Genomic DNA, 16,568 nt, shown 5'->3' on the forward strand with positions numbered 1-16,568 from the left:
ACTGGAAGGATGGTGGAAGGCAGCTGGGGGTGGCTGTCCAACAGGGACAAGTGCCGGGTTCTGTTCAAGCACTGTTGAAGCAGGAAACCACAGTGACTCTCTGTGAAGACATCTGGCCTAGGTTACCTCTTAATCAGTGTTAGGTAATGAAGATGCAGTAGGAAAACAAAATAATATATATTTGACATGTCCCCATATTATCTCCTATCCTTACAACAACTTGTGAGCTAGGTTTTATTATCCCAGTTTTCCACATGAGAAAACTGAGGATCAAAGAAATTAAGAAGCATGTTGATTTCTGGGAAGATGGTGGACTAGAAAGACATGGGACTCTCTTCCAGAAAAATAGCTAGAGAACAGGCTGAAAGGGCCTGGACGAAGATCTGGGGCTTAGGACACCAGGTGAAGGCTGGACACCACCCAGAAGAGAGAGAGACAAAGGAGGGTGCCGGCGGGTGGAGAGGAGCCGCTGGAGGCCTCTGCGACTTCTCTCAGTGGCTCCGAGGTGTGGAGGGCGCGCGAGATTCCGGAAAGAAACTCACGGAGACAGGCTGGTGGCACAAGTCTGGTTTATTCCGGAAGGGTACACACTTTTATAGGGCTTAGGGTGGCGTAGAGGGTTCTGATTGGCTTAAGCTAAAGGCGACTTGTGGTTGGTTGCCATAAGCAGTTACTAGGGACGGGGGCAGATATCAGGTTAGCTCTGCTATCCATAGGGACGGGGATTGGTTGGGGACTGAATGGAGAGATTTGATAGGTGCAGGCGGGTACTGCTTTCTGATAGGTGGTTGTAAACAGTTGCTAGGCAGAGGGCAGGCGGAGAGGTTAGGAATGGGGGAGGGGAAAGGGGAAGTGAGAGCCGACCAGATGTTAGGCTAGGCGGGAGATAGTGGGAGGCGACCGTTATTGATGTATCTTGCCCGGGTAGGCTGAGGGCGCTTCGCCCATACCAGGCTGAGGGCGTGGTCGCCCATTCCAGCCACCCTGCTTGCCCGGGTAGGCTGAGGGCGTGATCGCCCGTTCCAGCCATCCTGAACTGCGGCTTCAGGCTGTGCACACACCTGTTGCCGGGTCGGCTTAGCAACGGTGGCTCGCACTCCCACAGGAGGGAATCGTGATGGTAAAACTGTGAGTTGAAACCAGTGGCTGCTACTGCTAGCACCCTCATCCACACTAATGACACTAGAATTCTCAGGCCCCCAAGTTGGCTCCAGACAAAGGATGCTCCAGGGATCCCACTGCCCCAGGAAAAGAGAGAGAGTGGGACACAGCCTAAGGCTGACTCAGCTTCTGACCCACAGATTTGGCCTGCTGTGTCCCAGGAGCCCTTCCTGGCTGGGTGGGGACACACCACTGTTTGCCTGGGGAGCCAGCAAGGGACTAAAGAGATAGGACACTCCAAATCTCATTCTTTGCTAACTGGACCGATTGTTGAGGACTCAAAGGGAAGTGTAATTATTTTCTACTCAGGAAAAGAAAGGGGGCTGCCAGAGAAGTCTCAAGAACTGTCTCTGAGAAAGTTTGAATTACAAGGCTCTTAGCTCCAGGCAGGAACCTCTATCACATTGATTGGATCCCTGTTGCAGCAAACACATTCTGACCAGGTATTGAATTGAGGGTTGCCAAAGAGCACCACCTAATGGCAGACCAAGGAAGTACATGTGAGAAAATTAAATGAGAGGCTTTTTCCAGCCTTTATAGCCTCCCTCCCCAAAGCCCTAGGAAGCAGGTGTGCAACCTGTTATTGGATCCAGAGCCCAATTTTAAGCAACTAACAGACAATCCTAACAATCCAGGTCAAACCAAGAATCAAAGAGCAGCAGTAACACGAGCCTCCTACCACTAAATCCCTATGAAAGAGAAAGAAATTGAGCATCTGAGTAAACTACCATCCTAATTAGATGCCGAGATAATCAGCAAAAAATTATGGGCCATACTAATAAAATGGGAGACATGGCCCAAGAAATGAAATATATCAAAGCCCCAGAAGAGATGCAGGATTTGAGAGACCTAATTAATACAAATATCCAAAATCAAATTAATGACTTGAGAGACATTATGGCTAAAGAGATAAAAGAAATCAAGAAGACATTGCAAGAGCACAAAAAAGAACTTGAAATCCTGAAATCCAAAACAGACTTTAAATGCAAAAAAGTTATGAGAGATACAGAAGGCCATTATATATTTGAAATCCTGAAGACATTGCAAGAGCACAAAGAAGAATTTGAAATCATGGGAAAGCCACAAGAGATGAGATAAAAAACATTACAGGCATACAACAGCAGACTTGAAGTGATAGAAGAAAGAATAAGTGATACCAAAGAACAGCTGAAATTGAAGGGAAAAAAGAACAGAGAAAAGATTGGAAAAAAATGCACAGGGGGTCAGGGAGTTGAACGACAACATGAAACTCAACAACATACATGTCATGGGAGTTCCAGAAGGAGAAGAGAAAGGAAAAGGGGCAGAAGGAGTATTTGAAGAAATAATAACTGAAAATTTCTCAACTCTCATGAAAGAAATGAACTTACATATCCAAGAAGTGCACTGTACCCCAATCAGAATAAATCCAAATAGACTTACTCCAAGACACATATTACTCAGAATGTCAAATGTCAAAGATAAAGAGAAAATTCTGAAAGCAGCAAGGGAGAAGCAGAATATCACACACAAGGAACACCCAGTAAGACTTAGCATGGATTTCTCATCAGAAACTATGGAGGCGAGAAGACAGCGGTATAATAAAATTACGATACTGAAAGAGGAAAAACTGCCAGCCAAGAATTCTTTATCCAGCAAAATTGCCCTTCAAATATGAAGGTGAGTTTAAAATATTCACAAACAAACAGAAACTAAGAGAGTTTGTAAAAAAGAATCCAACTTTGCAGGAAATATTAAAGGAAGCCTTACAACCTGAAAGAGAAAGAGAAGAGAGAGAGAGGCTTGGAGGAGAGTTAGAAGAAAGAATAGCAGAAAGAATGACCAAAAGAGTAAAGAGAAAGATGAAAGTAAGATAAGAGGGAAATGGACTTTGGCCCAGTGGTTAGGGCGTCCGTCTACCATATGGGAGGTCCGCGGTTCAAACCCCGGGCCTCCTTGACCCGTGTGGAGCTGGCCATGCGCAGTGCTGATGCGCGCAAGGAGTGCCGTGCCACGCAAGGGTGTCCCCCGCGTGGGGGAGCCCCACGCGCAAGGAGTGCGCCCGTGAGGAAAGCCGCCCAGCGTGAAAAGAAAGTGCAGCCTGCCCAGGAATGGCGCCACCCACACTTCCTGTACCGCTGACGACAACAGAAGCGGACAAAGAAACAAGACGCAGCAAATAGACACCAAGAACAGACAACCAGACAACCAGGGGAGGGGGGGAAATTAAATAAATAAATAAATCTTTTAAAAAAAAAAAAAAGAAAGAAAGAAAGATAAGACATTGGAAAATGAAAGAATAAAATGGTGAAAGTAAATAATGAATTTACAGTAATAGCATTGAATGAGAATGGATTAAACTCCACAATCAAAAGATACAGGCTGATAGAATGGATTAAAAACATTAGCCATCCAAATGCTGATTATAAGAGACTCACCTTAGACCCAGGGATACAAACTGACTGAAAGTGGAAGGTTGGAAAAAGATGCTCCACACAGACAGTAACCAAATAAAAGTAGGGTGGTTGTACTAATATCAGACAAAACAGACTTTAAATGCAAAAAAGTTATGAGAGATACAGAAGGCCATTATATATTAATAAAAGGGACAATCCACAAGGAAGAAATACTGTCATACATATCTATTCCCCTAAGCAGGGTGCCCCAGAATACATGAGACAAACTCTGGCAAAACTGAAGGGAGAAACAGACATCTCTACCCATAAGTGTTGAAGAGTTCAACACACTACTCACACCATTAGATAGAACAACTAGATAGAAGAGCAACAAGGAAACAGAGAACTTGAACAATATGATAAACAAGTTAGTCCTAAGAGACATATACAGAACAATGCATCCAAACTCAATCGGTTATACATATTTCTTAAGTGCCCATGGATCTTTCTCCAAGATAGACCACATGTTAGGGCACAATAAGTGTAAAAAGATTAAAATTTTTGAAAGCACCTTCTCAGATCATAATGGAATGAAACTGGAAATCAGTAATAGACAGGAAAGAGGTAAATTTGCAAATGTGTAGAGGCTAAACAACACACTCCTAAATAATCAGTGGGTCAAAGAAGAAATTGCAAGTGAAGTCAGTAAATATATTGAGACAATAGGAAACACAATTTATCAAAACTTATGGGATAGAGTGAAGGCAGTCTTGAGAGGAAAATTTATATCCCTAAACACATATTTAAAAAGAAGAAAGATTACACCATAAACATATAGGGGACGACAGACTAATAAAGTAAACCACAATGTAAAACATAGGATAACTAAAAATTTAGAAAACTGTATATCCTAAAGTATGGAACACAATGTAAGCACGGATGTCACCTTGTTTGAAAGCTACTGTCTCAGAGTCTGTACATCACTTTAAGTAAATATGATATGAATAAGTTATAAGAATATCACTGTGGAAGGGAAAAGGTTTAATGGTAGATGTGGGGGAGTACTGTATATTGTATATATGAATTACTGTGGACTAGGGCTCTTGTGAAGAGAAGTTCAATAATTAGGGGAAAAAAAGAAAAAGATAGGATGTAGAATTTTTCCAAGTCAACACGTAATCTATATCTAACCTTTAAACCCATCGCTATATGCCATTTTACTAGTAAGGGAACCTGACATTATATTGGGCTTCAATTTTCAGGAAGTTTTGGATCACAGAGTGGTCCAACAATGGCAGCGGAGGAATACTGGTATAGGATACTATCGACAGGTGATATATGGCTGACAGGGAGCTGTACAGGGCATATGTCCAGGGTGCATGGTAATGTTTGGATATACTCATAGTGGCAACAATTAAAAACTACAGCTGGGGGGGTACTGAGTTCCTGGCCGGAGGTGCTCTGTCGTGGTCCCTAGGGGAACAGCGGCAATCCCCCAGGTGCAACGGTAAGGACCAGGAAGGAATGAGGGTCCAACAGGGAGAGCATGATACTAATGACTATGCTTGTGAGCCTATATGCCTGAAATAAGAACAAGGCCTAGAGCAGCACTGTGCCTGGGAATTTCCTCCTGACAGCCTTCATGTTACTCAAATATGGCCAGTCTCGAAGCCAAACTCAGCATGTAGATGCAGTGCATTCCCCCCAGCGTGGGACATGACACCCGGGGATGAGCCACCCTGGCACCGAGAGATCACTACCAAATACCAGCTGAAGATGGAACTAGAAAATGACCTTGAATTAAAGGTTCAATGCAGATCAGCAGAATATCCCTGTCTACATATAATAACATGACTTTAAAATGCTGTTTGACCTAATGTAAGGGGGAAATGGAAAGCAGAAATGAGTTTATATGGCTACGAGTCTCTAAAAAAGAGTCTGGAGGCTGTCAGAAGGATTGCCCCTGTGCACAGCTGAGCAGAGTCTGGGAGACAGATGGAGTGGACGCAATCCCCAGGTGTTGGTTCCTTTGAGGGCTAAAGAGACCCATGGGTTCTATGGTCACGGCAGAAGGGGTTCATTGCCATGTCAGTGGCCCTTCTTTGGAGCTGGTGTTTCTGCGGGATGGAACTGGACTCAGATGGGATCTCTTTTCATAAGACTTTCACCCTACTTTACTGGAATTGTAGTTGGTGTTGGGGTTTAAGATATATTTAGGGGATTTGAATCTCTGGACTGACAATAGGATAGCCAGGCCCTGAGCGTCAACAGACTCCAGCTCCTACAATCTGATTTATTGGACTCACCTCACTCAGTTAAGATGGAGTTGAAGAAGGACAACCACCACACCATGGAGCCTAGAGTGCCTACAACTGAAAGCAGGAGGATTGCATCCAGTATCCATGTGGAATCCGAGCCTCCTCCTGACATAGAGGTGCAACAGACACAACCAACCCAAGGCCCACAGAGAAATGGTGGCATTGGAATGGGAAAAGTGGACATGGTGGCTGATGGGTATGGGGAATGGCAGGAAGAGATGAGATGTGGAGGCGCCTTTGGGACCTGGAGTTGCCCTGGATGGTACTTCAGGGGCAATCACCGGACATTGTAAATCCTCCCAGGGCCCACTGGATGGAATGTGGGAGAGTATGGGCCATGATGTGGACCATTGACCATGAGGTGCAGAGATGCCCAGAGATGTACTTACCAAGTGCAATGGATGTGTCATGATGAAGGGAGTGAGTGTTGCTGGGCGGGGGGAGTGGTGGGGTGGTGGTGGTGGGGTTGAATGGGACCTCATATAACTTTTTTTAATGTAATATTTTTACAAAATCAATAAAAAATTTAAAAAAAAGAAGAAAGAGCTAAAATCAAAGATTTAATTGAACAACTAGAGAACCTAGAAAAAGAACAGCAAACCAATCCCAAAGCAAGTAGAAGGAAAAAATAATAAAGATTAGAGCAGAAATAAATGAAATTGACAACAAAGAAACAATAGAGAAATCAACAAAACCAATAGCTGGTTCTTTGAGAAGATCAATAAAACTGACAAACCCCTAGCTAGATTAACAAAGAAAAAAAGGAGAGATGATGCAAATAAATACAATCAGAAATGAAGAGGGCGGGGGGAGTTACCATTGACCACACAGAAATAAAAAGGATCATAAGAAGATGTTATGAGAAACTGTATGCCAACAAACTAAACAACCTAGATGAAATGGACAAATTCCTGGAAATACACAAACACCCTACACTGACTCTACAAGAAATACAAGAACTTAACAATCACATTTAAAGAGATTGAGGGCAGTGGCTTTGGTTCAACTGATAGAGCATCCATCTACCACATGGGAGGTCCAGGATTCAAAACCAGGGCCTCCTGACCTGTGTGGTGAGCTGGCCCATGTGCAGTGCTGATGTGTGCAAGGAGTGCCGTGCCGTGAAGGGGTATTGACCGTGTAGGGCAGCCCCACGTGCAAGGAGTGCACCCTGCAAGGAAAGCAACCCCGTGTGAAAAAAGCGCAGCCTGCCCAAGAGTGGCGCTGCATGCACAGAGAGCTGATGCAGTAAGATGAGGCAACAAAAAGAGACACAGATTCCTGGTGCCGCTGACAAGAAGGAAAGCAGATACAGAAGAACACACAGTGCATGGACACAGAGCAGACAATGGTGGTGGTGGTGGTGGTGGAATAAATTTAAAAAAAAGATTGAATCTGTCATCAAAAATCTCCCTCCAAAGAAAAGTCCAGGACCAGATGGAGTCTGGTGAATTCTACCAAGCATTTTGAGAAGAATGAATACCAAGCCTGTTTAAAGTCTTCCAAAAAATTGAAGAGGAGGGAAAATTACCCAACACATTTTATGAAGCCAACATCACCCTAAAACGAAAGCCAGATAAAGACACTACAAGAAAACAAAATTATAAACCAAATCCTCTAATGGACATAGATGCAAAAATTTTCGACAAAATACTTGCAAATCAAATCCAACAGCATATCAAAAGACTTATACTCCATGACCAGGTGGGATTTATTCCTGGTATGCAAGGCTGGTTGAACATGAGAAAATCAGTCAGTGTAATACACCAAATTAACAAATTAACAGGGAAGCGGACTTGGCCCAGTGGTTAGGGCGTCCATCTACCACATGGGAGGTCCGCGGTTCAAACCCTGGGCCTCCTTGACCTGTGTGGAGCTGGCCCATGCGCAGTGCTGATGCATGCAAGGAGTGCCCTGCCACGCAGGGGTGTCCCCTGCGTAGGGGAGCCCCACGTGCAAGGAGTGCGCTCTGTAAGGAGAGCCGCCCAGCGCGAAAGAAAGTGCAGCCTGCCCAAGAATGGCGCCACACACACAGAGAACTGACATAACATGATGCAACAACAAAAAAAGAGAAACAGATTCCCGTGCCACTGACAACACCAGAAGTGGACAAAGAAGAAGACAAAGACGCAGCAAATAGACACGGAGAACAGATAACTGGGGCCGGGGGGTTAGGAAGGGGAGAGAAATAAATAAATAAATAAATAAATAAATAAATAAATGTTTAAAAAAAAATACAAAAAACAAATTAACACATGATCATCTCAATCAGTGCAGAAAAATCATTTGACAAAATCCAGCATTCTTTCATGATAAAAACACTTCAAAAGACAGGAATAGAAGAAAAATTCCTTAGTATGATAAAAAGGCATATATGAAAAACCCATAGCCAACATCATTCTCAATGGGGAAAGGTTGAAAGCTTTCCCTCCAAGATTGGGAACAAGACAAGGATGCCCACTGTCACCATTGTTATTAACATTGCACTAGAAGTTCTAGCTACAGTAATTAGACAAGAAAAAAAATTAAAGTCATCCAAATGAGAAAAGAGGAAGCAAAATTCTCACTATTTGTGGATGACATGATCCTATATTTAGAAAATTCTGAAATGTCTACAACAAAGCTACTTGAGCTAATAAATGAGTTCAGCAAAGTGGCAGGATACAAGATGAACATGCAGGGAAATGGACTTTGGCCCAGTGGTTAGGGCGTACGTCTACCACATGGGAGGTCCGCGGTTCAAGCCCTGGGCCTCCTTGATCCGAGTGGAGCTGGCCCAAGCGCAGTGCTGATGCGCGCAAGGAGTGCCCTGCTACACAGGGGTGTCCCCCGCGTAGGGGAGCCCCACGCGCAAGGAGTGCACCCATAAGGAGAGCCGCCCAGCGCGAAGGAGGGAGCAGCCTGCCGAGGAATGGCGCCGCCCACACTTCCCGTGCCGCTGACGACAACAGAAGCGGACAAAGAAACAAGACGCAGCAAAAAGACACAGAAAACAGACAACCGGGGGAGGGGAGGGGAATTAAATAAATAAAAATAAATCTTTAAAAAAAAAAAAAAGATGAACATGCAAAAATCAGTAATGTTTTTGAATGCTAGTTTTGCAAAATCTGAGGAGGAAACCAGGGAACAAATTCCATTTAAAATAGCAAAAAAAAAAAAAAAAAATAATAATAAAGGAAAAAATATAACAAACAAAAGAAATAAAACAGTAAATAGTAACAAAAAGTCTCAAATACCTAAGAATCAATTTAACCAAAGAAGTACAGGACCTATATGCAGAAAACTACAAAATGATGCTACAAAAGAAATCAATGAAGACCTTAACAAATGGAAAGACATTTCATGTTCATAGACTGGAAGACTAAATATCATGAAGATGTCAATGTTATCCAAACTGATTTATAGATTTAATGCAATACCAATTAAAATTTCAACAGCCTAATTTACAGAAATAGAAAAGGCAACTGACAAATTCATTTGGAAGGGAAAGTGCACCCAAATAGCCAAAAGCATTCTAAAAAAGAAGAGGGTCATGGGAGGATTTTCACTGCCTGCCCTTGAAACATATTATAAAGCTACAGTGGTCAAAACAGCATGGTGCTGGTATCAGGATAGACACAATGATCAGTGGAATAGGATTGAAAGTCCTGAAATAAATCCTCATCTCTATGGTCAACTGGTTTTTGACAAACCTACCCAAGTCCATGTTAACGGGACAAAACAGTCTTTTCAGTAAATGGTGCTGGGAGATCTGGATATTCATAATCAAAAGAATGAAAGAGGACCCTCTCTCACTCTATATACAATAATCAACTGAAAATGGATCAAAGACCCACATGTAAAAGCCAGGACTGTAAAACTACTAGAAGAAAATGTAGGGAAACATCTTAAATTCTTCGTGGTAGATGGTGGTTTCTTGCACCTTATACCCAAAACACATGCAACAAAATAAAAAATAGACAAATGGTAACTTCTCTAAATTAAACACTTTTGCACCTCAGAGGACTTTGTCAAAAGGGTGAAAAAGCAGTTGACTCAATGGGAAAAAATATTTGGAAATCACATAAATGATAAGGGTTTAATATCCATGATATACAAAGAGATATTACAACTCAAAAATAAAAAGACAAACGATCCAATTAAAAAATGGGGAAATGACTTGAACAGCCACTTGTCCAAAGAGGAAGTACAAATGGCAAAAAAAAAAAACACCCAAAAAACATGTGAAAACTACAAGTGTTGGAGAGGCTGTAGAGAGATAGGAACACTTATTCACTGTTGGTGGGAATGCAGAAAGGTGCAGCCATTGTGGATGACTGTTGGGCAGTTCCTAAAGAAGTTGAACACAGATTTGCCAAATGATCCTGTGATACTACTACTGGGTATATACCTAGAAGAACTGAGAGCAGTGACTCAAATAGACATCTGCATGCCTATGATTATAGCGACATTATTCACAATTGCCAAAAGTTGGAAACAACCCAGGGGTCCAGGAACTGATGAGTAGATCAACAAACTGGTATATTCACATGATGGAATATTATGCAGCTGTAAGAAGAAATTATATAAAGTATATGACAACATGAAAGTGGAGGTCGCTCAAGCCATTGGGCACCTCCCTCTCACATGGGACATCCTAGGTTTGGTTTCCAGTGCTCCTAAAAAAGAAGATGAGCACACAATGAACAGACACAGAGAGCAGACAGTGAATGCAAACAACAAGGGGGTGGGGAGAAATAAATAAAATAAATCTTAAAAAAAAAAGTATATGACAACATGGATGAACCTGGAGGACATTATGTTGACTGAAGCAAGCCAGACACAAGAGAACAAATACTGTATGATTGAGTTACTATGAACTAAATATACTGGTAACATATTGTATGATTCCTTTTATATAAAATATAAATATAAATCAATTTATAAAGATGAAATTTTTATTAGTGGTTATGTAGGACTAGAGAAGGCATTTCTTTTTAAAGTAATGAAATAATTCTAAAACTTTTTGTGATGATGAATGCACAACATTGTGATTATACTAAAAGCCAATGATACACTTTAGACAGATTGTATGATATGGGAATATATCTCAATAAAACTGCTTAATAAGTAAATAATTGTGCAAAAATAGCCAGAAATAGCAGCTGTGTGCAGCAGGGGAAATGGAGAGAGATTGAGAGGTGAGAAATTTTCTTGTTTGTCTATTTATTATTATTATTATTATTGAAATAATGAAAATGCTCTAATGATGATTGAAGTGATGAATGCAGAACTATGTGATTATACCCAATACCATTGATTGTACACTTTGGATGAATTATATGCTTTATTAGTATGTATCAATAAAATTGATTTGTTTTAAAAAAGAAGCATGTTAAACTCACAGGCTCCTAAGTGCCTGGTCTGGAATTTGAAGGCAGATCTGTACTTCAAAGCCTGTGGCTTTTTATTACATTTTCTGCTTGTAAGATTAAGGAAAAGGTACAAATTACATTTAGGGATTACTCTTCTGGACTTGATGTAAAAAAAAGGCACTCAACAAAAGTGACTAGAGTAATAAAGCAGTCTGTATGCCCCTTGCATCTCCCAGGAAAGCTCTTTGCAGCTGCAAAGAGATTAAGCAGCAGGGACTCATATATATATATATATATATATATAGTGTATCATTCACTCATAATCTTACAAAATGTTAGAGAAAATAGAGTGGAACTAGTACGCAAAGAAAGTTTTTCAAAAGAAAAATTAGTAGGAAATAATTAGCTGGGTTGGCAGTGGTTGGAAAAAACAGGAATCAGAAATTTAGGTACTTGGGAAAATGAGCAATTGGTGGTATTATAATGGATTTTTTTTTTAGGAGGTACTGGGGATTGAACCTGGGACTTTGTATGTGGGAGGCAGGTGCTCAATCACTGAGCTACATATGCTTCCTGTAATGAGTATTTTAAAGGACTTGATGAGGGTACAGTTCAAAAATTGCCTACATTCATGCTTTGTTGCATCTTCCTTTCCCTCCCCTGAGTGACATGTTGGGTAAATCGAATTTTTAGGTCATTTGGAATGATTAAAAATCTAGTCTAGCCTAAATTAACACTTGAATTTCTTTTTTATTTATTTATTTATTTCTCTCCCCTCCCCCCCACCCCTGTTGTCTGTTTTCTGTGTCTATTTGCTGCGTCTTCTTTGTCCGCTTCTGTTGTTGTCAGTGGCACGGGAATCTATGTCTCTTTTTGTTGCATCATCTTGTTGTGTAAGCTCTCCGTGTGGGTGGCGCCATTCTTAGGCAGACTGCACTTTCTTTTGCACTGGGCGGCTCTCCTTACGGGGTGCACTCCTTGTGCATGGGGCTCCCCTATGCGGGGACACCCCTGCGTGGCACGGCACTCCTTGCACGCATCAGCACTGCGCGTGTGCCAGCTCCACATGGGTCAAGGAGGCCCGGGGTTTGAACCGCGGACTTCCCATGTGGTAGGCGGACTCCTTAACCACTGGGCTAAGTCCACCGCCAACACTTGAATTTCTTATCTAATTAAAGCTTCTCCTCTCTAACTCTCAGGCAGTTGATAATTTGAATTGTCTGCATTTTCACTCTTTCTCCCCCCAGTGCCCCTGCTGTTTCTGGGTCTCCTCAAGGGTAAGGGGTTTGGAGTAAGGATAGATAAACAAAAGGATTACTAGAAAAGGGACAGATGGAAAATGGACTTTGGCCCAGTGGTTAGGGCATCAGAGGCAGGACCTAAGTTCTGGTTCTCTCTTGTTGGAAGCATTTATGGGTTCTTTTTGGAGGCTTTTACCTGTGGGCCGCTTAGGATCCCCCTTCAGTGACTGTGTGCTAAGAAGGTCTGCCCTTACAGCCTGTTATTATTGAGGTCCCTGCCTTGGCAGGTGGCCCTGTTATGTAGGGTTTCATCAAGATGATCCTGGCTAATCTACCTTTGCAGCATCCACTTGGCCCGCAAGGATCTTGCCATGACAAACACAGATAATAGAGGCTGTCCCATTGCTGCCCTTTTTCCTTGTCCTGCTGTTGTGGGGGTGTGCCAGCCAGTTTCCCTTACTCAGAATTCAGCAGGACAGAGCTGGATACCCATCTCCACATGCACAAATGCCTTCAAACTTCTGGAGGCACAGGTCTGATTCACCTCAAAACTCTCTCCCTGGTGGTTGTACAGAAATGGTCTTATTAGTTTCTGCAGGGAGCAAGCCTCTTCAGATTGGGAGAAAGTTCTGGCAGACAGCTCCAGTCTTTTGTGGTACCCACTCTCTGTAGTGAGGTGAGCACTGTATCCTCTCTATTCCTATGACTGTCTTCTGATGAATTCCTTTTGAATTTTTGTGACCCTTTTCAAGGCTGGAGGTAGATGAAGGTTATAGAATTGGTCTTGTCACTTTTTAGTGAAGGGATGCAACTACTGAAAGCTTTTCTTATGGCCTGTTCTCAACTTAGGGGTTTTATAGCCCATTAACATTCTGGTTCTCTTTTCAGGTTCCTTTTATGGGACAGCATATTCAATTTTTGGATTGTTGTCACTTGGAGAAAGGTATTCCTCATATTGAACTGCCTCTGTACATTTTTAGCACCTCCCTTAGTCCAACTCTTAGTGGTCACATGGAATGTCTTTTTCCTTTCTATTTGACAGTCTTTCAGACATATGTGATTTTAGTTCAAGGAACTGGAGATATTGGGAAGAAAAATCTGTTTTTTCTTTCTTGGGCTGGGTAATTGCTATAGCTTTTTGACTTTTATGTAACCTCCAAGGGGTATTTATTGAGTGAATGGGTGAAAGATGACATTTCATTTTCTAACATCCAGTGCTGTGACAAGACTGAATGAGCTGCTTGGGAAAGGCAGAGTTTTCTCTGACACAGGTGGGTTTGAGCATAGGCTGGCTAGGATACTGTAGGATTCGAGCCTGGAAAAAGTGTGTGTGTGGTGTGTATGTGTCGCACAAGTGTTTTTAGACACGAATTCATTTTGAATGGATCTATTCTTTGCTACAAAGTGGGCAGTTTATAAGCCCGTTTATTGCACTGGATGAATGGTTGATTAAACATGGAAGCTGCAAAGAAAGCCAAAAGCTTTCATTGAATAGCTAGCCAAGTGTTAGCTAGTGGAGTCAGAGTTAAGGGGCCTACCTTGGGATGGATGGGGACTAGTTTTGAGTTTCAGACTTCTGAGGCATCGCCTGTTTTCCTCGCGTGCCAGCCGCTAGGGGGTGCTGGAGAGCTTGATGCCCTCCTCTCGACTCCCCAGCATTCACCCACGCCCTTCGTCCCCCAACCCGGCAGGCAGAGAGACTACAATTCCCGTGGTGTTCTAGGAACTAGGAGTGAGTAGGTACCGGCGGGCGGGAGGGCGAGAGGGACGTGAGGGCGGGCCTTCCGGGTGTGTGTTTCCGGCGTCGGGGGCCGCGGCCGGAGACACTGTGAGAGCGGTAAGATGGCGGCGGCGGCGGTGGTGGAGTTCCAGAGAGCCCAGTCTCTACTCAGCACCGACCGGGAGGCCTCTATCGACATTCTCCATTCCATCGGTAAAGGCCGCCGCGTCCCCTGCCTGTCTCCGCTAGTCCATCTCGGCCTGTGTTGGTCGGCGGCGGCGGAGCCCGGCCAGGCTAGCCGGCTCTCGTGCTGCTGACTCACTGTGTGTGTGAGGGGGCCGGGCCGGGGGCACAGGCCGCTCGGGGCTCCCAGGACCTCTCTGGGTCCTACTCTGGTGGGAAGCTCCGAGCCACTCCCGCGTCCATTCAGCGGCCGCTGACTCACGGTGGACTCAGTGTGGGGTGGGATAGTAGCCGGGTTGGGGCCCCCACCTTTCCCCAGCGTTGTCCCCCTCTCTAGCCCGCATGGGATGGCCCAGGATAGTGAGCAATGCCGGCCGGCAGGCTTGTTGCTAACTGGTCTGAGAAACCGAGTTTAAGGGCCGTGGCGAAACCCGCTCAGGACTGGCATTTCCCGCCGTCGTTATCAGCACAGCCTGTCTGGGGTGGGAGCGCGAGCGCTCGCTTTCCTCTTGGAGTTTCCTATCCACGGGACGCTCGGAGCTGCTATTTCTCCCCAGGCTCAAAGCGGAATGTGGGAAATACAGAAGGGATGCGCACTTGGTTTTGGCATTTAATTTGAGGAGGTGGCCGAGAGTTCCTTTGCTCCCAAGTAGGTTGTAAGAACGAGGTGTTGGGTTGGGACCGCCCGGCTAGAGAGGTGACTAATCGTCCCAGTCTCCCCTGTTGAGGTTGGAATTGAGTTCAGGGAGTTAGCTGTCAGCAGCGAAGTTGAGGCAACTCTTGGAACCGGCCGGCTGCACATTGCTGGAGAAAACTAAAGAAAAATTTTTTAACACTGCTTGTATAGCAACTGCACACAATAGGAAAATTGAAACGGGAGCCCCAGCCCGTTGCTTCCGCGAGTTTTCTACTGAGATTCAAGTGTGAACAGAAATAAACTTAGGACGACAGAGAGCGCTTAGAATGTCCAATCATTAAGGGTTCGATTAGGGCACGGGATAACTGTGCACTGCACATGTAGTAATGTGATCTTTTTAATAATGTAGTTTGAGAAGACTAGAAATGGATCAACAAGTAGTGTGAGGATGCATGTGCATGGTGGGATGGCCAAGATGTTGGCATGTATGTTGACTTTTATTAGTCTGTTGAATTTTGGTACTCTTGACTTGTATGGAGAAAGAACAGTGACAAGATCTTGGTGTCTTTAGGGGGATTCTGGAGAAGGAGAGGAGGTCATTTATCTGTGAATGAATGGTATTGATAAAGGGTGTTTCTTTTTGAAGTTCTTATCTTAAATCTTAAAATTACAGAACTAGAGTCATTTCAATAATTGGAACATTTGTACTTTTATTCTGTGAATATAAACTAAGTAGAACTAATGTGAGAAGCATGAATTTTAAATTTTTGCTACCCTACTGCCTAATATTTTGTTTTTTACAGAGTAGAAATTATGATATTAAAGTATTTCTTGCTTGCCCAGTGTATTAGGAGAATTCTCTGAAAGCTTCCCTATTAGAGTACATAAGGTTGAGTCATAATGGTTGACAGCCTTTTTACCCCAGACTCCATCATGGAGTACCAAAATATTGGTTTTTGTCAAGTCATGATGCTTTGTAAGAAAAATAATAACTAGTGATGATTATCACTAAGCTAATCACTACAAACTTGGAGAGGCCATTTGATTTTGGAGTGATAGAATAGTTATTAACTGTTAGAAGTGGGACAGATAGCACAAAGTTGTTTTAACAGAACCTGAATCCATTACAAAGCAGTAGTCCCTCCTAAGTGTAAGTGTAAGTAAGTCCCTCCTAAGTGTTCAAGATTACACTGGAGCTTCGATATTTTGTTTTCTTGGATGGCTTTGTAGAACTGTTTATCCCTAACACAGCCATTGATTCAAGCTTTCCACAGATGTATAGTTTATTTAAAGACTTGACTACAGTCTTCAGTAACTTGGTCTTTTGAGTTTAGTTTATGGCAGGTAAATGAACAGGCATGTTTAATGTTTTCACATAACATAGTGGCTTACATGGGGGTTAGCACCACAAGTATGAAGGACCTCCTTTTTTTGTTTTAATCTTAGTTTAACCAATTGATTGCAACAGAAATCTCAAGTGTTTATGGGTAAGGGAAATTCTAATTGATAGAATGAAAAGGCACAGTTAAAATCAGAGATTTTATTTTCATGATTTACATGGGACATACCCTACATATGC

At 43.0% G+C, this 16,568-nt stretch overlaps 1 protein-coding gene across 2 annotated transcripts in view; it reads left to right on the forward strand.

The window, feature by feature from the left end:
- The first annotated feature begins 14,224 nt into the window (after positions 1-14,224).
- PSMD11 (proteasome 26S subunit, non-ATPase 11) overlaps positions 14,225-16,568 on the forward strand; it is a 31,888-nt gene continuing 29,544 nt past the window's right edge. For both annotated transcript variants that reach the window (XM_023587794.3, XM_058283861.2), the window contains exon 1: positions 14,225-14,382. In XM_023587794.3, the coding sequence (XP_023443562.1) occupies positions 14,292-14,382 (91 nt within the window). In that variant the 5' untranslated portion in view covers positions 14,225-14,291. The remainder of the gene's footprint in view (positions 14,383-16,568) is intronic.

The sequence above is a fragment of the Dasypus novemcinctus genome, chromosome 21 (assembly GCF_030445035.2).
Source record: "Dasypus novemcinctus isolate mDasNov1 chromosome 21, mDasNov1.1.hap2, whole genome shotgun sequence".
NCBI classification, from domain to species: Eukaryota; Metazoa; Chordata; class Mammalia; order Cingulata; family Dasypodidae; genus Dasypus; species Dasypus novemcinctus.